Source organism: Mustela erminea, chromosome 14 (genome assembly GCF_009829155.1).
Source record: "Mustela erminea isolate mMusErm1 chromosome 14, mMusErm1.Pri, whole genome shotgun sequence".
In the NCBI taxonomy this organism is placed as follows: Eukaryota; Metazoa; Chordata; class Mammalia; order Carnivora; family Mustelidae; genus Mustela; species Mustela erminea.
The window spans coordinates 42,472,274-42,497,233 of NC_045627.1; the positions used below are offsets into that span (position 1 = coordinate 42,472,274).

Consider the following 24,960-nt stretch of genomic DNA (forward strand, 5'->3'; position numbering starts at 1 on the left):
CCAGTGGAGGAAGGATGAATTCCAAGCCTGAACCCTGAAGCTGCTCTCCACAGGCTCAGCAGCAACTAAAACTAGAACTAGAAGCATCCACGGAATGAAAATGTCCACCGGGGCAGAGGGGTGATGCATTCGTTGGATGTGGGGCTGGGAATCGGCGAGCGTTCTTTCCAGTGCTATAAATGAGGAATGATGTCTTCACTTAGTAAAATTCCTCCTCTTAGTTCCTACAGGGAGAAGAAAGATCTTCCGGGTGGTTTACCAAGAACAGAAAGAGGGGGAAGAGAAAGCTAGTTAATGTCAGTGGCACGGAATCTACAGAACTCGTCAATCCTGCCCTCCACAGCACACCGTGGCTGTGCAAGGCGGAGGCATTTGGCACTACAGTTGTTGGGTGATTGACATCCCCTTTTCTGTCTGATTCCGAAGGATCATGAGGTAAAGTAGGCGCCTCTGCAGGTATCAGAATGGCACATGCCCTCGAGCCATCCTTCCAGGTGTTCTGCAGATAAAGGGAGCCACAGAGTCCATTTTGGCGGCCTTGTGTGACAGATTGAAGACGTCATGGATTTCTTTTGTCTGTACACTAAGCATTCTAGAGCCTCAAACTCAGAAGACTATCCAGAACCAGATGACCCCCCTCGCACAGTGCAAAGGTAATCAGAGTTCTGAGTGCTGAGATATCTCCAGATGCCAGGACCGCTGGACTGAACCAATCTGTAGGCTGGGTGCCGTGTTCAGTGGAGTCTCACCGACGTGAGTACAGACCCAACAACGCTCACTCCTGGTGCCACTGAGGGCAGCATGGCTCGGAGTCACCCACAGAAACACTGGCCCTGAAATGGCCACATCTTGTTGGGTGAGAGGGGCCCTAATCTGTGAGTAAGTCAGGGGCTCAGAGACTTACATTCACTCGTTCCGACTTCTACCTAGCTCACTAATGAAATGGAACATGGTCCTTGAGCCAACGTTTCCACCTGAAACGAGTAAACGGATCTTCCAAAAAGCTTGACTAACACCCGTAGCAGAACTGGGTATGTCCTAGTGGGTATCGATTGGAAGGGGAACTTTATTTTAAAAGCAAGGGAACTTCATAGACTGTAGGAAATAATTACCACTGTGGAAATACTTGTGTCCAGTGAGGGGGCTTAAGATACTGACAATCCCAAAGTCTGGTATCCAATTAATTCTCTAGCAAGCACTTTCTCACATAGAGAGGTATGCATATTGTATTAAATACATTGCTCTCTCTATAAAATATCTCTATGCTTATATATAAAAATGTTCATTTTTACATATAAAGTACTGGTACATATCTCATATATATCACAACATGGGAATATATATGTAGCATATGTGTTTCCTTCAGGATACGAATTCAAGCTCAGTAGCAGAGACCAGGTCTGATTTATCAAAGGCAAGCATGACAATGACCCCCAGTTGACGAGGCATCTACAGCTAGAGTGGTAATTACCTCAGCCTACTCAGTGTCCCCTAAAGGTCCCGAGACAAGGCCTTCAAGAGAAACACTGTGGTCAAGCTCTTATTTTCAAATGGAAAAATAAGACAGCGCCAGAAGCTGGCAAGAGGCTGGGGGATGGAAAGATGAACGGAGGTGTGGGGACGGGGAACGGGGGGGTCCCTGCTCTGGGGTGGGGGTCTCTACCTCCAGGCTCCTCTGCAGACCATGTTGGATGAGGGAGTTGGGGCATGATGTCACTGCTACATGCAACATAAATACCAAAAGAAAAAAAGAAACTGAAACTGTACAGAAAATAAAAGAAGTATCTCTTCTAGAGAAAGACAGGGGGAACTGGACTCCGGGCTACTGGGAACCCGTTTTACTCACAATATATCACTACCAGTGTGCAGTTAAAATAGAGTAGGGGCCGTATTCCAAGGCAGCAAAGAGAAAAAAAAATAAATCAAAAATATGTCAATGATTAGAAGTTCAAGAAAATTCCTTCAAACACATCAATTCAGACATGACTTGTCCCCTGGGAGTCCACCCTTTGGCAAACTTTTACAGGCTGGGGGAAAAAATGTAAATCATTAGACCAGGTTTGTTATACAGAAGAAGAAAATGGGTAAATAGTAGATTCTGAGAACTTGCTCCTTGGCCAGACAGTTGAATTTGACTCTCTTCCTTGATGGAATGCTATGAAGAAATGGAAAGAAATGCAAAAGTTAAACTATACTGCCACAGAATTTCCAGAAATGGAATGTCCACACTCGGTATTTCTCCAGATAGTATGGCATGAAATGTTCAAGGTGAATGGGGAGGTGGGGGTGGGGTTGGAAGGGGGAAGAGCTAGGTTGGGAGGGGAGGGTTAGGAAGCTGTGGATAAAGACCAATGACTGTCACCAGCTCTGACCTCATGGAGGTGGATCATTCTAGGGTGAATTATTAACACCTGGCCTAAGAGGTTTGGACCAACGACTGTGTGGGTCAGCTGCCCTCTCCAACCTAAGGCACTGGGCAGTGCGCAATCAAAGGCACAGGAACTTCCCCCTCTCCCCCACCAATGCATCATTCACAGTTCTAGCTCCTTCTAATGAAAGTTTCTTTGCAACAAAAAGCTATCTTCCCTAATTTCCTGTCTTGCCTGGTATGCATGGGGAGGTTCATGTTTAATCATTCACTTTATTCTGACCACCCCTTACACATACACATCTGCATCCTGCCCTCTGGAACACAGGCTGTTATGGCCTTTTAATTAGGAAGAACAATATTTGGACAATTTTGATTGTTATCAAACATTAACCTCACAGCCAGAGGCCTCTATGAGATGAAGGGTCCAAGAGGGAAGGGGGTACAGAGAGCCAGGGGCAAGACCCCCGTCATGCCGGCTCCGCTTTGGGAGGCAGTCCTTCCATGACAATCCATGCCATGCATGGGGAGAGAGCACACACGTCACCAGCTGAACCAGCTCTAAGGGGAATGAAGAGAATATGATTATTTCAAACAATTGTGTGCCTCTCCCTCCAGGACGAAGTTAAAGTCAACTGCTGATGGCTTGCCTGGAACCAGGGTGCCAAAATATTCTAGAGGCCAAATCCTCATTTCTAGGGACCTAAAAGCTCTCTGCTGAGTTCCATTGTAGTGCCTAGTGGGGAACACCCAGTATCAGAGACATTTTCTCCCCATCATTCCACCTTCTACCCTTGCCTTTCTAGAGTCTGTTCTCTGCCCCGTCACCATGGAGGTCATGTAATATAGGACTTGATGATGTTGTGTCCTAGCTCAAATCTCCCAGTGGCTATATCAATTATAGGACTAAAACCCAAGATTTCTCATCATAGCCTCTGACTTCCCCTATGACCTCATTTCATTCCACTCCTTCCCCATTTCCACCAGCCCCCCTTCCTTCCTTCCTTTCAACACTTCAAACTTTTTCCTGCCTCTTGACTTTGGCCCTTGCTACCAACCTGAACCAAGTCTCAGCTTCAATGTCACCTTCTAAGGGAGGCCTTCTAGACCTTTCTGGCTAAAGCAACATCCTGACAATTTCCCTATACCCTCAGTCTCCTGTCTCTTCATGGCATTTGACTCTATATGCATTTAATGGTTTGTATGATCATTGTTTGTCTCCATTCACTAAAGTGAAGACTTCAGAAGAACACTGATGTTATCTGGTTCACCCCTCCATCCCTGGCACCAAGAATCCACCTGGCACAAAGAAAGCACTCATAAATATGTGGATGGCTAGTCAATAAGTGAATGTCAGTGGTACTCCATGGGACCAGGTTCTGTGGCACATGTCTGGTCATGAATAATTGGCCCCAACACTCTCCTGCATTTCCCAACTCCCTCCACTACGAGAGTTTCCTTACAAAGGAGTTGACCCTTCTGTATTTGTCACTCTCGTTGACTTTCATCTTGGGATACTGTGTTCCTCTGATGGAAATGATCTGGGGGATGCCTGGTTATCTGAGCTGTGTTTCTGTGTGCACGGCCAACCAAGCAGGGCTGGGATGGAAGTCCTGGTGAGGAGAACCTTTGGCGTCGATGAGTTTAGGGGATTGGAAGTAGAGTGGATTTGTTCTGGGCGTTACACGCACTTAGATGCTCCCCTTAGGTTGTCAGAATCAGAGAATTCTTAGACCTCAAGAACTTAGTGTCTCTTTGACTGAGACCTTAATAAATACTCATCTTAGTAAGGTGTCAGAGCTGGGTGGGAACGGGGCCATGCGTGTAGAGTCAGTGGAGAAAACAAAACAATGGGCCTAAGCGGCCCCAAACTTGGGAACCAGCCTTGGAGGATTTCTACAGAAACTCTTCTGGACCAAGAGCGCTCCCGTGGGTATTTGCCTAAGAGATCGAGTGTCTTTGTGCTGCACCAGAGCGATATTTATATCTTACTGGTTTTTCATTACTGTGACCCCTTTAGGAATGCAGTGAAAAAAGCCCTAACTTTGGTTGGCATATCCCAGGAATAGTGCTCTTCTATCCGGTTTCTGCTTGTGAAAAAGTATTTTATGGGGCGATCTTTCATAACTGTGATTCTACTCTTCAGACCCAAGGTCATTGCCTTGCTCTTCTCTCTTGCAAAAATCATCAGAACACTGAGTGCACAGCATGGAAAGGCCTTTGGGTGAGACTGAACCCCTGTGTGTTGGGTCTGTTTGACTCTTAGCAATCTCATCCTCCCACTAAACTTGGAGACTTAGTTTCCTCTTTTTGTAAAATGGAATTAATGACATCCCCTGACAATTACCAAGAGTTAGGGTGAGGATCAAAGAAAATAATGATCATAAATAAGGCGCTCTGAAAACATTAAATCACCATAGGAAGGCATCATTATTATTATTGTTGTTTTCTTTAGGGTCATGAACAATTTCTATTAGGCAATATAACATAATGACCTCAAGAGGCATGGCTTTCTCGAGGCATGCCCACTTTAAGTCCTGGTTTCTTGGGAGCTCATGATCCAACATTCCTGACTTACCATATCTTTCTCAAGAGGTCCCACTGACAAGCTGCTTTGGAAGAGATTTGAGATGGGATATGCCAGGATCTACTGAGCACAATCTAGTCTACCCCAAGGAGCAATGATGTTTGAGTTTGGTTACTGGAGAAATGGCAAATAAAGCTGATTGGTGATGCCCAAGTTCTCTTCCTGGGCCAGTCTGAAGAAACTACAAGGGAAAATTCTGGATCTTGGTATCAAACCTTACAGCAGTCCCAAATGGAAAAAAGAGTCAGCACCCATTTGGGACAGCGTCCTCGGACTCAGTTTCCCTTTCAGCCCCAAAGCAGCCATCCTCACACTTGGTGGTCCCACATCCACTGGAAATCACTATGTAAAAATACTTCCTCCTCCATGGTCTTAGCTGCCCTCCTTTCCTAGACTGCATTGACCACATTCAAGTGGACACAACCACCTGGGCCTCCCTCCAGGGTTCAGAGGTGGGGATTAGGCACCAGGTTCACTCAAAGGTGTTGATGGTGGTGATTTTCCATCCTCTGCTCTAATAAAGCAAGGACAAGCATTTTTTCATGTCTCTTTAAACTGCTGGGTGAAACATAAACATATTCAAGAAACCTCTTGATGTTTAGTGTTTCTTTAATAGGAAAAGGAGAAGGGAAACAAATTTGGGGAAAGGGAAAGGGGGGAGGGGGAAAGAAACACTACTTACGCCGTTTGCAGCCGCATTTTTTTATTCTTTTGGGATCTGTGATGTCATCGTGACAGGCCTTGCAGTAAAAAAATGCCCTGGAGAAAGAGAATGGAAAAACTGACACATTTCATAATCTGCTCGAATGAAACGAGCACCACATTTCCTCCACCGTGGTGCCAAATTAATGAAACACGCCGGCACTAATTTCCTTTCATCTTTTGAAAGGTTTAGACGTTTACAGACGGAAATGTTTGTTGCAAGACTTTTTATTTCAAACACAGGATTCTGCAATTTGAGTTAGTGCTTCTTTTAATAAACTTTCCTTTGAAAAGGAACTGGGGGAATGGCTGCTGATGGGACACCCTGGGTCTGCTCGTCTTTCATTGTTGAGCACAGCATCCAGTGCTGCTCATGAGAACATGTGGGCAACCAGTCCCAGGCCCTTGGTGGGGAAGTTGAATCCATCTCCGAAACCCTCGCTGTCTGGTCAGGTATTTAGGGAAGGGACCGTAAGGAGAGAGTTCTGCCATCAAGTAAAAACTAAAGCCTTATCACTCAGAAAATACATTTCTTTCCAAAATGAGAGAGGTTAAAGACACAGGTGGACAGGCAAAGACAAAAGCTGTGAGTCAAAGGCATCCTCTGTCAAATTTCTTCTGGCAGTTCACAGCCCATGTTTGCTCCCATACTGGAAGAACCAACTCCCATACTCTCTGGCCCTGAGAATATGTAATAAATGGAGGTTTTCTTCTCAAGGTAAAGCACAGCTCAGCTGAGCATTGCAATGGGGTGGGCAGAGGGCACTCTAGGGTTGGGTATCTAATGAAAGCAACCAATAAGAAAATCCTCTTGGGGGCACCTGGGTGGCTCAGTGGGTTAAGCCTCTGCCTTCGGCTCAGGTCAGGATCCCAGGGTCCTGGGATCGAGCCCCACGTTGGGCTCTCTGCTCTGCAGGGAGCCTGCTTCCTCCTCTCTCTCTGCCTGCCTCTCTGCCTGCTTGTGATCTCTGTCAGATAAATAAAGAAAAAATCTTAATAAAAAAAAAAAAAAAAAAGAAAATCCCCTTGACTCACTTAAGTGTCAAAGTGTGATTACCAATCATGTTGGCTGTGTCAAAGATACTCTGGATGAGACAAAAAAAGATCATTCAAGCACAGAATGCAAAGGACCTAGAAGAACAGCATTGAAGGCCTAGATCCTTTCAGGATAAAGGATTACTGGGATAAGATTTCACTGGAACAACCTCACAAGCTCTGGATATGGGGACCAACAAAGTCCTTGGCTTCACCATTCCCAATGTGAAATTGAATGCCAGGGATAAACATGGTCTTCCTTTGACCAAGACTATGAAAAAAGAAATACAATTCTTTTTTTTTTTTTTTTTTTTTTTTTAAAGATTTTATTTATTTATTTGACAGAGAGAGGTCACAGTAGACAGAGAGGCAGGCAGAGAGAGAGAGAGGGAAGCAAGCTCCCTGCTGAGCAGAGAGCCCGATGCGGGACTCGATCCCAGGACCCTGAGATCATGACCTGAGCCGAAGGCAGCGGCCTAACCCACTGAGCCACCCAGGCACCCAAGAAATACAATTCTTGACCATTCTATTCCTAGTTTCCTTTTTATGTTTTCACAAAACTTGCACATGATTGGCACTAGGTGCAAACCAATATTAAGACTTTGGTATCTGGAAGAGACCTTGGAGATCCCCAGGACTCCATGTCCCCATCTGTAAGTTGAGGAGGTTGTCACAACCTGCCTAAAGTCATCCTGAGCTGGGCTCAGCTGGCTGCAGGACTTCTAAATCCAAGCCCAAAGCTCTTCATGCATTAGCAGCTCATTCACTGTTTCTTTAAATGCCAGTGTTCAACCATGTTGAGAAAGAAGAAAGAAAGAAAGAAAGAAAGAAAGAAAGAAGAAAGGAAGGAAGGAAGGAAGGAAAGAGAGAGAGGAGGGAGGGAGGAGGGAAGGCAGGAAGGAAAAAGGTAGCTAATTATTTGCCCTGAGTGGCCATGTGGCTAAGAAAGGGGAAGGATAGGAATGGAGGAAGCCATTTTGTTTCCGCCATTTTCTCTCCCACCTGATGTTCCTCCATATAATAATAACGACAAGAGTAACAGGAAACATTTATAGAACACAGACTGTAGGTCAGGTGCTATTCTAAGCACTTTATAAGGATTAATGAATTTGATCTTCAAACACTTTGAAGGAGTCGTGATTATTATCTCTGTCTTACAGACAAGGAAACTGAAGCACAGAGAGATTACATGACTTGCCCAAGGTCATGCACAGCCAGGATTCAAGTCCAGACAGCCTAGTCCCAGAGTTCAACATCTTAAAGACGTTTCTAATAGATGATGAAACAGTGATAAGTCTGATTAGACTGTTGAGAAGATAATGTAGATTTTTACTTCATGAATTAAAGCTAGATTCTGAAAATAAATGTAAAGTTAAAGAGTGAGACGGGGCAAGGGAGTGGGGGTAGGGAGGGTCTCTGGTCCACAGTCCTGGAGACACATCCCCTACCTGGAGGGAGCACGGTACCTAAGCTCCAGTTGAGTTTTGCCAGGTGGTGCTTCTTTGCAAGCACCATGCTCTTCCCCACTCACTTCTATTTCTCTCATACTCAGCTGACAAAGTCCTCCCCTTACTGCATACCTCAACCTAAGCAGCCAAGCAGTCAGGAAAGGAAACACAACTGTGCTGACTGATCTTACTTAAAATCCATGGCCATGGATTCCAGAGGACTTTTCACACACCTCAGGCCTCCTGCATATCCCCTTCTTCCACCTCAACCCTCTCTGCTCTCCTCCCCACTTCCTCTCCTGCTTAACTCCACCCCATCCCCAAGTGGCCCTCAGTTGATGACCTTGACACACACATCATCGAGAAGACCAAATCTCCATACCCCGGAAAGCCAGTGTTTAGGGTCTCTTTGTTCTCTGGTGTCCTCTTCTGTTCAGCCAATGGGAAGAGCCAGCAGGAGACTGGAGGATGGGAAGGGAGAGTTCCTCCCTGCTGAATCACGAGTTGGTCGTAGCCCCATCTCCACACTAGAGAGGGCTCAGCTCCTGCCAAACAGCTTTTCCTACACTACAGCTTCTCTCTCCAGGCTCTGATAGTTCTTTCCGCTTGACTCATAGATTCAGGGCTGAGAATGGCTCCCCTCTATTGCTATCTCTGGGGTGCTCTGCCATTCCTTGTTTGTTCTCCCTAACTTTCCGCCCACAACTTTATATGGTCCCTTCATAAAACTCCTCTTTTCTTATTTAGGTGTGTCATCTGCTTCTCGCTAGGACCCTCCCTGCTACAGCACCCAAACTGACACCTCCAGCCTTCATCTTTCCCCCCAAACTCCAGAATCTTAGATCTAACTGCCTTGATGACATCTCTATGTTTATGTTTGGTTACATATCGCCTACTTAACATAGCCAAATAGAATTCTTAATTCCCTATACCCCAAACTTGCTCCTTTTCTAGCTTTCCCCTTCTTGGTAAGGTGAGGAGCCAACATCCACCCAACTGCAGAAGCTACAAATCTAGGCTCCATTCTTGATTCCTCTTTTTCTGCCTTCCTTCTTATATGCAGTCCACCAAGGGCCCCACAGACTCTAGTAAAATATATTATGACTCGGTCTCCCTTCTCTTCACCTTCACTCACTCGTCTAGCCCACGTTATTCCCCCTCAGTTACACAATGTAGTCTCCTTGTCTCCGGGCCCCCTCCCTTGTTGCACTACATCCCATTCTTTAGAATAAAAGGGAAAGAACTTTCAAAAAATCAGCCTACATCACGCCCAGCTTAAAACCATCAATGACTCCATTTTATAACAACCCAACCCCTGCATCAAGTCCTGTGGGAGCGAGCCCTGCCTTTCTCTCTTACCTCGTCTCCCCACACCACTCCCTCAGACACACTTTCCATCCCTTGGCTTCCTGCACACAACACTGTTTCCACCTTGTCCCCTCTTCCCTTCTCATCTTTGTGTGATGGACTCTTTCCCATCACCCCCATTTCTGCTCAAATGTGGCTCCTTTTAGAGCAGCCTTCACTTAAACACAATCTAAATCAGTGACCCAGCTGCATTAATTCTTTGATTAATGTACCATAAATAAACAAAACTGCAATTCTCTCCTCCCTAGAACATGAGCTTCTGGGAGCAAGGGCTTTGTTTCACCACTGCTCCCCTGGCACCTGGTACAGAGTGTTCTAGAAAATGAGTGACCTACAGACATTTGATGGATGAACGAGTATGAGAATACTGCCCAGTAACGCTAGATCTGCAAGTTTTTCAGGAGAAACCAGGAACAGGGATTTTTAAATAAAAGATGAGGAGGTCTTCCTCTTGGCAACTAATTTATTTGTTAAAATAGTGAATCAAACGAATTCTGTCTGCAAGCCAAACTCGGTCAATGGGGCACCAATTTGTGATTCCTACATCATAGACTATGGGCCAAGTTCATTTAAAAAGGAGAATATTTAGGGCAAGGAATAGGGGACAAATGACTGAATGTTCACCCCAAAGTGAATTTTCTAAGACTGGAATGGATGGTTTCACTCCTCTTTTCCTATAACAGTGCATCTGAAAGTTTCTGTGAGCTAAAATCCATTAACTTCTTGGGTTGCTTTTTTTGTAGGAGAGGGTACAAACTCAATCCTGGATCATCATAATCAACTTTTCCATTTTTACAAAACTTGTTTAGTTTCATTCAAATCTCCAAGGCCCTTTCTGTGGTTTTCTGCAGTCTTCATCTATTTGAAATCCCCTAACTGACAGCATTTGCTCTGACACATCACACACTATGGAAAATTACAGGCTGGTGTTGTAGCTGATTGTGTCAGCATGTATTTGTGAATACCATAAAGCACTGAAATGAGACATATTGCACTCCCTAATACAGGAGGTAATTTGTTTTTTGGACTGCCTGGTATTTGTGACATTCATTAGCGAGAGATGCAATAGGAAATAGAATTACACAAATGGGAGTTTCGTGTTATATTTGCTATCTGGGAGGTACACGTGATCTACAGCACCGCTGTGCTCCCCAGCACACCCCACCCCCCACCCCATACAGGCTGTTGAGATGCTGCCTGTGTGTCTCACAGTCTAGAGGTGAGCACAACCTTCTATTCCAGGGGACCTGGTCGGGGTTGTTGGGGGGTCCTCAGTCCCATTCATCCCCACTTTCTGCTCAGGTGGACCCAGTTCTCTAGGTACTCCTGAAGAACAGTCAAGGTCCATGAACGGGATAAGAAGGTTTTCCTGTTTCCATCTGAATAATGGCAATTCTTTCCCAATTTGTAGAAGTAAGTTTAAGCCATTAGCTCAGTTTAAAGAATTTTTCTTTGTTGTTGTTGTTGTTGTTTGTTTGTTTCTCCACTGCATTTTTTTTTCCCTCTAAAAGCTTTTATAACTAGTATGGTTAATTGCAGGAGTGGGTGAAGAGGAAAAAAGTAATAATCATCAGCTGTCGAATATCCTGTTTCTGTGCTCAGCATGTCAGGCTCACTTCTTGGCACATCATTAAGAAGGTAAGCTCTGGCACTGGACTTCCTGGTTTTAGATCTTGGCTTTACTTCTCATGAGTGGTGGGGCTTGGGGCAAGTTAGCTCACCAATCTGCACTGTGGTCTCCTCATGAGGAAAATGAAAATAGTAATGCTACCTATCTCACAAGGTTGTTGAGAGGATGACGTGAGTTCATGGTAGCTGGTACTTAGAGCAGGGTGGGCACACATTAAACTCTGCATATGAATCTGCTAGTATTATTAAATTTGGTAGAAAGTGTGGGTTTGGGGAAAAGGAAAGACCATTTCCAATCTGGGCTCTGCCACTTGCTTATGTGCTGTATAACATTTGGACAAATCATTTATCCCAACCTTACAGATGAGGAAACCAAAGCCCGAAGGGTTGTAGAAGACTCATCTTATGAGGTTATTCTGAGGACTAGCAACAACAAATATAGAACAGTTAGCACAGGCCTGGCTTTGAGTGGGAACTCATTACATGAAAACAATAGGCTTCCATAAATAATTATAGGCCTTTCACAATTAATCATTTATTTGAAATATTTTTCATAACATAATTGTTAAAGTGAATGACCAACTATCGGAGCCACATTTTCTGCTAATAAGTTTTTCAGAGTTCATAGGATAGACTCAAATATAATAATATTCCATGGTGTCCTCCAAAGAGCCCTGTGATTGTTAGGCTGCTTAAACAGGTTTAAGGACACTAATAAATGTGTCATAAAACACTGAGGTCAAGGATATCCTGAGCTGTACCTACAGAGGCTCAAGAATTGAACCTGACAACTTCAACTTCTTTCCTAGAAGGCCACAAATAGAAATATAGCTAATTGAATATTTCATGTGAAATTAACCCAAACCTTTGGAGACTGCATTTGGCACTTAGATTAGAAAGCTGATAATACACGAGTAAATCTGCCTAGACAAGGGACTAGACAAGGGACCAGTTGTCCTGTGTTATATTGTTGTGGGTCATCAAGAATCAGGATGACTCTGAGCACTTGCTTCAGTTCTCTGGGACTCAATTTCCTCCCTTAGAAAATTTTATGTATTACTCTAATTCAAAGATGTGGAATCAACTATGTGAAGAGGAGTCCATGGAAACATCTGAAAGCATAATCTCTTTTTCCTAAGACTGGGCACCACTGATACCCATGGACACATTAAGAAGTTTTGGGTGTAGGGTCCTATACATATTGAAAGCATGCCCATCACGGTGGATCAAGAGGTCTATGGCTGGGCCAGAAAAGAAGGCAGATAAATAAGAACTCTTACCGTTTAACTTCTTTGGCATCACTTGCGATGAAAAATCCTAAAGTGCCTTCTTGGATCTTAAGATGGTTTCCAGGGTTAATTAATATACTGCTCAGTGAACAAAAACAAACAAAGAAGACACATTTGTGAGGTCATGTTCTGAACAAAACCTTGAAGACCACATTGTACTATTAATTGTATAGGGGGCCCACTAGTCTAGTGCTTTTCCCAAAGATGTTGTCTAGAGCTTGATGTCCACAGTCCCGGACATTTCAGTGGATGATGCCATCATAAAGCTCTACTGGTCAATTCCCAGATTGGCATACTCCCAGTTTCAGAAATCAAAGCACATCTAGGTTTCAGGGCTGGGGTGTATAATGCGGTTGCCATCGTGGGCTTCTGATCTGCTACGCAGCCCTTTAGAAACTTCTATTGATGGTCAACATTGCATGTTATTGGTCTAATAAAACTATTGCTGTAACAATTTTCCATTAGATGACAGAGCATTAATGGGACCCCTATATATGCATCCAGCAACATACACGTACACATGTATTACTGCGGGGAATGGTACACGACACCTGTAACCAATGCAGAAGCAAATATCACATCTGCACAATGTTGGTAAAGACATGTACGTGGGATCTGAGGGCAAACAGTAAAAAAAAGAAAAATGCCAGCAGTTGGAAATGATTCCAGTCTGCTTTTACCAAAATGCATGGGAGTGTTTGAATAAAGTGTGTGTCTGGTATATCCCGATTAGGGCAAACTGTAATTAAAAAACAAATGCAAATCATTCCTAAAAAAAACTTCCCTTTGCAGGGAAGTGCAGACCTAAATATAGACAGTCCTATTTCAAAGTTTTATAAATAGATTAGCTGACCAAGTTGTGCTTGGACTGAAAAAGAGAGAGAGAGAGAGAGAGAGAGAGAGAGAGAGCGAGCTACGTCTCCTCATCTAATAAATGGGTGAAACAAGTTTAATTTTCTGCAGATCAAGAACAGAATGCAGGAATGTATTATAAAGAGACTGAGAGGCTTTGGGCTTAATGGACAGGGAATTTAGGTACTCTGAACGTAGCAATAGATACAACAGAGGTATCTCTGATCTGAAAAGCCGGCTTTGAGGTCGTAGATGTTCGGAATCAGGCTAAAGGAAGTCCGCAACTGTCTAAGACAATCAAAATGGAGGACGATAATTAACATGTAATTTTTCACTGCTGGCAAAACCGTTCCAGGAAAGTACTGCAGCCAAAGAGTGATGCATCTGTAGTAATACAGGAAGGACCCAGGTGAACTTTTGTTCTGCCGGGAGGACTCAAGAGTGGATCATTATGGCAAAATAATTGTTTGTGGTCGCAAGAACATCCACTATTACCCATAATGAGACCTGACAGAAGGAAACCGATCCTGTGTCATTACTGTTATTAACACTAAATAATAGCCAGGGACCATGATGATTGGTCTGTTCTGCCGTGGAACCACAGGCTACAGTGAAATTCTTCACAAATCAGGAAGCAGCAGACCACACTAATAGCAACAGCTTGCAACGGGCAGCGGCACTGGACAGGCGCCTCCTAATTACCCCCCTGCCAATTCTTTACATTGGTTTAACAGCCTTCTGACTTCTCATGATCATGAGGGGAAAAGGGTCAGAGCTTATATAGCTTAGATGGACTCCTTTTTCAAAGCCAATTAAATGCGATGTCGTAGAGGAGCAGAATTCTGGATTTTGCACACTTTCTTACCCTCTTTGCTGTAAGGCAGTATGTGGACGCCCTGGCTCTGTGATCAGAAATTGCACCCAAATTCCAGTATCTCCACTTAGTAGCTGTCTGGCTTTGGGAAAATAACTAAATCTCCCTCAAATTCAATATCCTCACCTACAACGAGGATGAAAATCATAGCTTTTCTTCAGAGGATTGAAGATAAAAGATACTGCACAGAAGACTCAATGCATATTGGCTATTGTTATTATTTATTATTACTGCAAAAAAAAAAGGTAAAGCATATTTTGTTTTCAATGGAATTATCATGTTTTCTTTAGCGGGCCCCACAGAATGGAACACAGAGCTTCTTATCAAAATATCATGTCTGTAATGAGATGAATTTACAGGGTGAAGAACTGTACATTCCAGAATAGTGTACAAGAGCATACATGAAAAATTCTGGGTATGTATGGTGTCTAAAGAAGCTAATTCCTTAGAGCTGGAAAAAGCTCCATTTTGGTATGTATTTATACCAGAGCGTAAAACAAGTTCTGAGTAAAAAGAAAATCCTATCTTGAGTTCAAGGATGCAATTCAAAAGAAGAAATTTGACACTCATCAATGTCTTGGTGACATATATGTGCAAAACAAGCCTTGCACGGGAACCTTTTCCATATTATGTGCTTCATTAATTGCACTCCAGTGATCAAGCCCACTGTATCATGGGAGGAAGCCAGTGAGAGCAAGCTTCCTATCAATGAGAAGTTTCTTTTCATGTCCTCTGTTCTTTATCAACAGTGAACAAGAATCGGCTTCCAGTGAGAATGTGGGATTGTCATTCCAGGGACAGCAGGTTGAGATCATTTATTACAGCCGGAAAGCCTGCTGTAGTCAAGAGAGTGTGGTCGCAGGGAGAGATCTGGGGCACTGATGGGAGGCAGGTTTGTGTTCAAACGTGTTGCCCTGCCAGGGCTGGTTAAGCGAGCAAGTACCTGTGTCAGGCCTAGAAGTTCAGACTCTGGCCTGGGGTACGTGGGTGCCACTTGGCCTCACTCTTCTACTTTGTGAAATGGAGTGAATAATCTCAATTACAGTGTCACTAAGAGAATTAAAGTACATTCTGTGTGCTCAGTGTCTGCCACGTAGTAGATCCTTAAGGCACGGTCACTATTAAAAGTAAGCATGGTTATTAAAACAACTGAATGAGAAGCAAACAATCTCCTGCACGGTCTCAGCTCTCCATTTTGCCCTTGGTGCCAATCAGTTACCGGGAGACCCCCTATTGACATTTGAAAGGTCTTTTTACTGACTGCAGTATCTAAAACATGATATCCCTCGATGACATCTGGAGATGGGCTAATTTGGACTGGCTTTTGCCTGCAGAGTGGAGTGTCTCTCTGTTCCTCAAACCTCATGCATCGCCAAGGACATCACTGCCCGTGTGATTCCAGGGTGCCTTCTCATTCTCTTCTGGAGAGGGCTTAACAAGGAGCAAGAAGCTTTAAATCATCTCTTCACATCATGTGTGAGGCTGTAGGCTCACATTAGCAGGTATCCAGATCAGGCTAAGGCAGTCTTCTGGGTAGGAATTGAAAGAATGAGCCCAGACCTTGTGAATAATGCAGGAAAGAAATCCAGATACATAACAATGTTCACTGTGCTGGATTCCACTAATGTATTTAAGGGTTTGGCTAGAGAAACATGTGCCCCTGATTCCAGGGCCCACTGCAGAAAATACTCCCTTATTGGAAGGGTACAGGGCTTCAAAGACTCTTTGAGGAAATGTGTTACTCTAACACTGTAGACATTAATTCTTCTATCTACATTCCAAATCCAGAAAATTTAGATAAAATGTTAATCTTCCTCTTTTTGAAAGTATAAAAAAGATAAGGATCCTAGACAGAAGTAATTTTTTCCCCACCAAAGTGCCTATGGCCCTCGGAATAGGTTATTGACCTCCTACTGGGAATATGTAAATCTTTCCAAAGGTCTTTGATCTCTTAAAAGCATATCCAACATTAAGTTTGTTTTGTTCTTATGACTGAAAGAAGTCTCCCTCCCTGTGCATCACGTTAAATCAGTCATTGGCTCCAATTTTGTCTCATTCACTTGCTTATCAGAGATAAACTTCAAAATGTGTCATGTAAAGAATCAAGAAAATCTTTAAGAAAAAGTCCATATATCAATGAGCAGAATTCCAATAGGGACCTCTTCGTGGCAGAGATGGACTCTCCCTCATTTCAAGGAACACATAAATTATCCTCTTTCGCCTATGGCCTTGCTAATTTCAACAGAAAACATTCAGTGGCAGCTGGAGGCAAAGGGTTTCTCTAGCTCCTTCCCCCAGGAGTCTTGCCCTCTCTTTCTCTTTGGCTCTCAGACTACTTTTGTATCGAGATTCATTCTTTGGCTCCTCGTCCACTATAAGGACACAAAAACATACTTTCTGTGGGGAACCCGTAGTTGAAAAAGAAGAGTGAAAAGCAAGATCACATTTTATTTATTTTTGTAAGTAAGTTTCTTGCAGCTGCCAGCTTAGAGTCCAGTATGCAGTAGGCACTCTTCAACTACGTGTGGAATGTATAAAAAACATAAATCATTGGTCTCTGCTCCAAAAGTGTTCCTTTCCCTCTCCAGTAAAGAGAAAGGTAGTCACACATGTTCTTTCAAAGTGGCAATTCTTCTCAGTCACGCCTACTAAAGGAGTGACCACACCTTTCCAGGGGGGTGGCAACTGAGCTAACAATCTCCCAGATGCACTAAGTACAAAAATTTAAACATACAGATGCGTAAACACTCACTTAGGGAGGAGGAGCAATTGATTTCAACGTTGAAAGCCCTCTTCAGAGTTGAAATAGAAAACACCAGAACATAGGACTGGCTAGCAGGGCTCAAGTCCACAGAAAAATGTCCCCGTCAGGTTCCTGAGGGAGGGGAGCTCGAGACCTCAAGCTACAGTGCATTTTATTGTGTATGTCTTGCTGAACTTTAGTCAGGTTGGAGACTTGGGGCTTGACGGGGCAAAATGATTTATTCCTCTTCTCCACCACTTATGCATAACAACTAGGAAACATCTACTCATTCCTTCTTCAATCATCATAAACTTTGTTTGCTGTTTTCGGAGACAACCAATGATGAATAGTTCAACTGAACCCTATTTTTTTAAAGAAATCGTTTATTCATTATGGGTAACTATGACAGGTGTGTATTTCTCCCTGGCCACCCCTCCGCCCCCTGCCTCAATTTTTGGTAGGTGTAATGTACCATTCCCCGAACAATTACGGAACTATCAGTCACATGAGAATATCACCGTACTTGATAACATGATAATTATATCTGTGTCTAGCAAGCTGATGGGACTTCATTAACTAGAGCAAGGGAATAAGAACCATCTGAGACTTCAGTTCATGCTGTGCCCAGATGAACGACGCCACTGGGGAGTGGCCTCTTTGACCACCCACGGTCATGTATGATTGCTATTGGGTGGGACTTGGAGCCAATTGTTCTCCTCTCCGGAGCACAACCGACCTGCGGTTTATGGGCTGTGTGAGGGCACAGCCTACAGAAACCACGAAGCTCAAATCGTATTGCCTTTCTGGAACTTTCCATTTTTTTTCTGGGCTTTCAGATATATGCTGCTGGAGTCCCACACAACTAGACACACACACTTTTACTTAGAGACTCTATGTAGGAGACACAGTGTGTATTCCATGCTTCGATGTATTTGAGCCCAGTTTGCTCACACAGAGACACCGTAATAAAGATTGCTCCCAGTCGGTCAGACTCAAACGTCTGCCACCACAGCCCGCCATTATATGGGCAAGGAACTGTTCAGCCTGAACCCACCACAGTGAGTTTAGAAGTGGCATTTAAAAATATATTTGGCACATAGAAGCCATAGGGGATAGGGAAGAGACAGTTCGTTTGGAAGGGAAAATGGCCGCTATTTGGTTCTGGGAGCAAGCCATGTCACTTTGTGGTACACTTTACGACAAGTCATGCTATGTCACAACATGCCTCCACCACAAGATAAAAGGACTCAAAGGCCAAAAGCCAACAGCAGAGGTGCAACCACTGTGGACCTTTGAAGATGCAAAGTGTTGCAGTAACTTCTCGCAGTTGGATCATAGCGTAATACCAAACTGACAGGAAGCCACCTCTATTGTCACGCATCTACTCCAAACATCACAGAAGAAATCAGACTTTGGAAAGAGTTCCGGACAAATATCCCCACCACACATACGCACAAACACACCACAGCAATTACAAACACGAACACATGACAGTGATTCCAACCACGGAGAGAAACAACTCTTGAGAAGATGAACACAAAGGCATCCCGATCGTATGTTTTCAACAATACTGTTTTAGAGAACACATTATTGAAAAACTACACTGGAAATATCAACCGAAAAAGTTAAAAGAAAATGCTATTGATGAGGATTTGGTCATGCTTCGTGCAACAGAAAACAGCAGCAAAACAGAGTGACGTCACATGGTGAAAGCAGAGATACGTCACATTAAGAAATGTGCCCAAACACACTAGGGAAAAAAATAAAGCCATGAGTTTATCTCAATAAACAGTACTCATTCACTAGATCAAATGTGACAATCTGGCAATCCGGTAGCAGAGTTCTAAGTCTGTACCGAGGACTGCCCAAGGAAGAAAATATGGAAAATGTTATCATCAAAATAAGCGTAAGGACAAAACAAAAGTTGAGTGTTAGCTGAGCTTGGTCTCTGTTTTGTGGATAAAAGGACACGATCCCTGCTCTACCAACAGGAAACTGGACATGGGGAGGAGGAAGTCACTGGGAATGTGGATGTGGTATGCAGACAGATGGCACCACAGAGGCTGGTGGACACTGAGACACATGAGGACAGGACAGAAACAGACACCAGGGGCTGGAGAGGAGCATTCTCCTTCTCAATATTGATGGCACTGGTTCCCATCACTGGGGCCATGACTGAACACAGGGATTATACCTGTCGTGTTTTAAGTCTCCTGCAAAGAAGTTAGTGCGTTATCCAAAAGAATCAACAAACTGAATGAGAAAAGCAATATGCTACTTTCAATTTTTATGTGCTCTCATTGGAGAGGGGTTAAATATATATATATGTATACAAATACATATATATATGTCTATCAGACAAGGGAATGAGATTATATGTATGTGTACGCATATATATAATCTCTATCTTCCTGAATTCTCAGCAAATGGTTAGTCCTGTGGTTAGCAGTGAAGATAGCAGGTGGGGGTTGGGAGAAAGGTTAACGAAGAGCGCATACCGCTTTCGGCTTCTGCAAAACGACAAGAAAAGAATTTAAAATCAAACAATTTGATAATAAATTGACTGACACCAGAAGGAAAGAAGGAACAAAACCTTTGTTTTGAATTACTTGAAGGATGCATGTGAAAACAAGGTTTTTCAGCAGAGCATGGAAAAACAGCGTCATGGGGTAAAACAACAGAGGAGATCGTTCAACACAGGCTGGGGGCAGAGGGGTGGAGAGCAGAGGCTGGGTTCTCTGAATTCTAGCACCCAGCCACTTAGAAAGTGGAAGAGGGAAAGAAATGGGAAATTCTTCACTGAAGGAAAAAAAATCAAAACTCTTATCTCAGGAAGGGTCAAAAGCTCAATTCTTTTTAGCATGGCTATTGTGTTCGAGAAGTTCGGTGTTTTCTCAGAGGCATGATCCACATTCCCTCCAACACACCTTTTTCCACAAGAACCAATGTGCTTCCACACTGAGACCAAGCGACATGAGGGGGGTTAAAGTTGGCAACGGCACACAGAAAGCCAAAAACAAAGCCAAAAAGTTCTTTTTGCTCTTTTCTGAAAGGAAAAAAAAAAAAAAAGCTAAAAATCTCTATCTATAAATATGGCTTTGTTGAAAACATCTCCGATTTGTGAGTTAATTGGAGAGCCCATCAAAGAAAAGACTTTGCCTTCAGGGAAAGCTCCTAGTTAATTTTCTTAGAATAGTGACAGCAGATTCACACTGAACCATTAACAGGCTTTTTCCTCTCCCTCCTTGTGACCAAAAGGTGGCAGGTGGGAGACGGCTGGTCAAGGTTCAGGGGACACACTCCTGCCATGAAGTTATACCAAGAGGGTCAAGAGGTGCCTTCAACATTAAGCGCCGCCTACATCATGACACTTCTCTGAGAGATGCACAGAAGTGATAAGAGTGAAGACTGAGTTACACAGATTTTCGGATCATTTGCAAAAACCTAGGGACACCTGTTTTCCCCCTCCGCAGGCACCGGTGGGAAAGCAGTAATCCCAGAAACCCCCACTTTACCTGTTGAACAGCCAAGAGCCAGGACTCTGGCTCCCAGTTTCTTGCACATAATATTCTTCACTTTGCCAACACAAAGAAGAAAACCGTATCTATACATCATTATTAACTGCTATGGCCGGGTTTAACACATGGCCACCAAATCTACCACTTCTACTTGCTCTTGGTTGATTTGGAGTTTCCAAAGAGCTTAGCCTTTGATCAGATTGACTTGGTGGGCAATTGATCTGGTGGTTAAGGTAACAGGGAACATTGGATTGACTTGCTTACAATCCAGTGTTTTGGGGGTTTGTTTGGTTTTTGTTTGGTTTGGTTTGTCAGAAACACAGACTGTATGTCTGGAAGTCTGGCTTTATTGAGTTATTCATCGCGATAATGAAAACTCCTTAGACGGCGAGAGGAGGCACCTTTGAGTCTTGCCTTGCACTCAACATATTAAGGCACACGTGGGCGGGGCTCTGTACTTCACACTTGAACAGCCACAGGAAGACTTACAGGTAGGAACGACCCCGGAGGTCATCTTAGAGCACAAAAGCCCACGCAATTCTCAATGAGCTCTTTCTTCCAAACCCATTGATAAAAATGGGGAAGCAAAAACCTCATCTGTGTTTTATCCGTAATGCATACAGTCCTGCATCAACACAGTCCCCCGTTAATGGGGTGCTTCCTTCTTCCACCGTGAGCTCATATATTGACTGGGCTGTTATCTATTTCAACCAGACCCAGTCCCTCATCAGTCTGATATGCACATAATTAAGTGCAAAATAAATAAATAAAGAGGGCTCCTGCCTGTGATCCCTGCTCTCCTGGCTAATTTACATGAAGCCAATATTCCGCCACCTGGATTTCGGCTGCACCGGGAAAAGCCCATATGGTACACAATAGGCTGCTTGTAATTTGGCTATCAAGAGAGCTGGTGCATCCCATCACGGCCCTGCCCCATCCCTGCTGTGAAGGGGGCCAGAATCCACCTGCTTCGTGATCACAGCAGTAAACGGGGTTTGAGGACAGGCCCCGTCCCTGGTTTTGTGCAGAGAGGGTGAAAAGTATCACTTGGGCTGATCAGGTGGAGATCTGGATGCCTCATCGCTTTCCTCTGAAGAAACATTTTCCAAACGCCCAGTGGGCTTGAGATGCCAGGTGGGTCTGCCAGAGAGGTGACGGTATCTGGTTGGGCATGCCCTGAGATGTGTCAGAGATGGGTCACATCAGGGGCCCAAGCACATCAATAACGCGTAGGAAAGGAGCGGGTGGGCGGAGCGCTCCGAGAGCACTCTCACCAGGTCCTGCATGTCAGCCGGCTGCTCGGCTGCGGACTTACCGGCTCTCCCGGTTGGCGGACTTGTACTCAATGGCTATCATCAGGAGCTTAAGCTTCACAAAACACAGCCTGCAACGAGATGGAGAAACCTCCCCGTCAGTGCTTCTGAACAGCCAGAGTCACATAACAAACACGATTATGACCTCTCCATCGCCTGATGCGCTCATTATCCCGGGGACCCTCATTCCACAGTCACTGTGCCAAAGGGAGGGGGTGGGAGCGACACCTCCCCGTCCTCCCCATTAAACCTGATTTCTCGCAAGTGATAAGGCGCTGAATGTTCAAAGTGCAAATTGCACTCGGGTCTGGATGTCTAGACACAGACCCCAAGCAGGGATTTGTGCCTGGGGATTTATGCTGGGCCAGATTCATTAGTTACTCGGTCGGGTAGTAAAATGTTAACTGCAGGGGGAGGGAGGTATTTGGAGCAGCTGGACCTGTTATTTGGATTCCATTTCGGTCTTTTGTACAAATGGCTCATATTGTTGTTCCGAGCAGACCCCTGTGTGCTCAGAATGATGGTAATAATCCTTAGCCTCCATGTAACTGCCCAGCACATGACTGTGGGCACCGGCACTCCTGGCCGCATCCACATTGCCTCACCTCTTCTGCCCAGGGCTCTCATCCGGGGCTCTCGCCCTCAGCCCAGCCTGCTCTGAAGCTGGCTCGTTCCTGCCTCCATGCCTTCACGAAGATGATCCCTACACCCCAAGTGCTTTCTCTTCTCCTGACCCATCCCCCAAGCCCCCATCAAATCCAGCCTTCTGTGCAACTCATCTGCAGACCCCCTCACCCTTGGCTTTCCATTCCCAGAACCCATCCAGCGCCCTTGTCTGCCAAAACCTCCTTCAGCCCTTTCTCAGCTACATACTGGCCGCGGCTGCTCCCCATGGCAGTCTGTGCCTGAAAGCCATCTCCTCAACCAGTGTGGCTTCCTTAAGAATTTGGGGCTTACGCAGAATTTCCCATCGTGCTGCACAGGGAACCACAGACACAAAAAAGCTCAATAATCACATGATTTCCCCTCATTGGGGTTCTAAGAAAATAACAAAAGGGCCAGTAAATATTCATGCACAAAGATGTTCAAGGTAGTAACATTTATGCAAAGTAAAAAAAAAAAAAAAGGCAACCTAAATGTCCAATAATAAAGCAGTGGTTAAGTAAAGTATGGTACAATATAGTTTTAGCATTCAAAATGACTTTTTGAAGAATATTCAAAGTCTAAAATTAACAAATAATATTATACAGGTACAAACATGTAAATAATGTGATATGATTCAGTGAAAACGTATATTTATATACTCACAGAAAAAGCACACAGACAAAAGGATTACATTATATATGACAAATTTCTATAATGAGCATATGTCTTAAGGACTTTTTGGATAATGAAACATTGGTTGACTGACAACCAATAACCAAATGACAAACATTGGTTGACTGACAGGTTGAGAAGTGAGTTGATTACTGAGTTGTAGTACTATAAGCGGGAGGTTGCATGGGGTCACAAGGCGGGGCCATTCCTGGTACTCTCATTTAATCCCCACAATATCCCCGAGAGGCAGAGATGGCCCCAGTTTTTGTGACTTTGACAGCCATCTCTATGTTACAGGTGATGAACCTGAGGCTCAGAAAGCCCATGTAACTTATCCAAGGTCCCCAACTAGTATCCGGCAGGATATACATCTTTAACTCCAGGGAAACCTATTTTGTATTTGGAAAGATAGATAATAAGCAAATATACAACTGAATAAATGATGAATTTCCAGATGAGGAAAAGCACAATGCAGAAAACAAAACAACCTAAGAGAACAAACAGTAACTGGGAAGACCCATAAATATGGAAAACAAATGATGGTTGCCCTACGAGAGGGTTGTAAGGGAATGAACAACATAGGTGAAGGGGAGTGGGAGGTACAGACTTCTAGGTATGGTCTGAATGGGGCCGGGGATGAAAGGCACAGCATGGGGAATACACCCAATGATATCGTCACAGCGATGTGTGATGATAGATGGAGGCTCCACCTGTGGTGAACGTAACAACAGAATTGTCCAATCATTTTCTTGTACACCTGAAGCTAAGGTAGCACTGTGTGTCAACTCCAATTAAACAACAACAACAACAAACCCAACCAAAGAAAACAGTGACTGGGAAGGGGTGTTCTCTGCAGGCGTCCAGAGGGACCATCCTGAGAACGTAAACTAGAGCACAGAGCGCAGGAGTTGAGGAGAAGAGGCAGGCAATTAAAGGATCTGGTGAAAAAAATCTTTCCAGGGAGTGGAAGCAGCAAGTGCAAGGATCCTGAGGCAGAAGGCAGTCAGGGTGTCTGAAGATCAGCAACAAGGACAAGTAGACTGCAGCCGAGTGAGGAAAGTCTTAAGGGATAGTGATTAGGGCAGGGAGCTAGGCAGGAGCAAGTTTGTGAAGACCACTGGCCACAGCAACAAGCTTGCCAGTCTGTGGTTTACTCTCAGTGAAATGGGAGGCCTTTAGCTGGTGGCAAATAGAAAAGCAATGAGGTTGGTGAAGGCCTCGTACCCTCCAGTGGAAATAAGACCAATTGCTCACCCCTACATATGAGGTCACAGTCTCCCGTATTGCTTTCAACAGACAGTCAGATTTCAAAGACCACTTCATCTAGGCGTTTTGGGCTCTCCTGGTGATTTGCAGGTTTGCTGATTCCTGCCAGCGGACTCTAATGACCTGGGCTTTGTGCTGATTATGCAGTTTGCTGAAACACCAACTCAAGTATCCAACTGCAGCTGGAAAAATGCTCTTCTTAATTTATGTTCCATAAAGCACTGCTAACACGCACCCTTTATGGGGCTGTTACTCCTGGAGCTTAAATTGTTTAAAATATCAGATGGCTTATGCAATATTTGTTGAACCAAATTACCAGATTAGGTAACCACTTTCTAATGTAAATAGCAACTAAATGCCAAAATCTCAAGGAGAAAGCCCATCTTAATTTAGCAGAGATCATGAAGAGGCCAATACATTGATATCCCAAGAGTGACTGGCCACCCTGATTTGGGACTCTGCGGTTCAAGGGATCATGGATCTTAATTGCTTTTAACGACCTGATCTTGTTGGTAGAAGCAAAAATGTAGTCCACAGTAATGGTGCATTATGTCTTTCTAGGCACTATGACGCCATTTACCAACTCAATATAAAAAGAGAGGAGCTTTCTAATGCAGGAAAGTCAATAAAATTTACAGTCTTGTGCACATT

The 24,960-nt window shown here is 44.1% G+C and overlaps 1 protein-coding gene across 34 annotated transcripts in view; it reads right to left on the minus strand.

Annotated features, from left to right (window-relative positions):
* The window catches only part of KCNMA1 (potassium calcium-activated channel subfamily M alpha 1), a 724,697-nt gene that overhangs the window by 125,966 nt on the left and 573,771 nt on the right, over positions 1-24,960 (minus strand). For 12 of the 34 annotated variants that reach the window (XM_032312898.1, XM_032312877.1, XM_032312868.1 and 9 more), the window contains exons 16-18: positions 21,729-21,797; positions 12,418-12,504; positions 5,638-5,714 (exon numbers count right to left, since the gene is read on the minus strand). In XM_032312898.1, coding sequence (XP_032168789.1) covers positions 5,638-5,714; positions 12,418-12,504; positions 21,729-21,797 — 233 coding nt within the window. The other 22 variants (XM_032312863.1, XM_032312873.1, XM_032312865.1 and 19 more) reach the window with 4 other exon arrangements.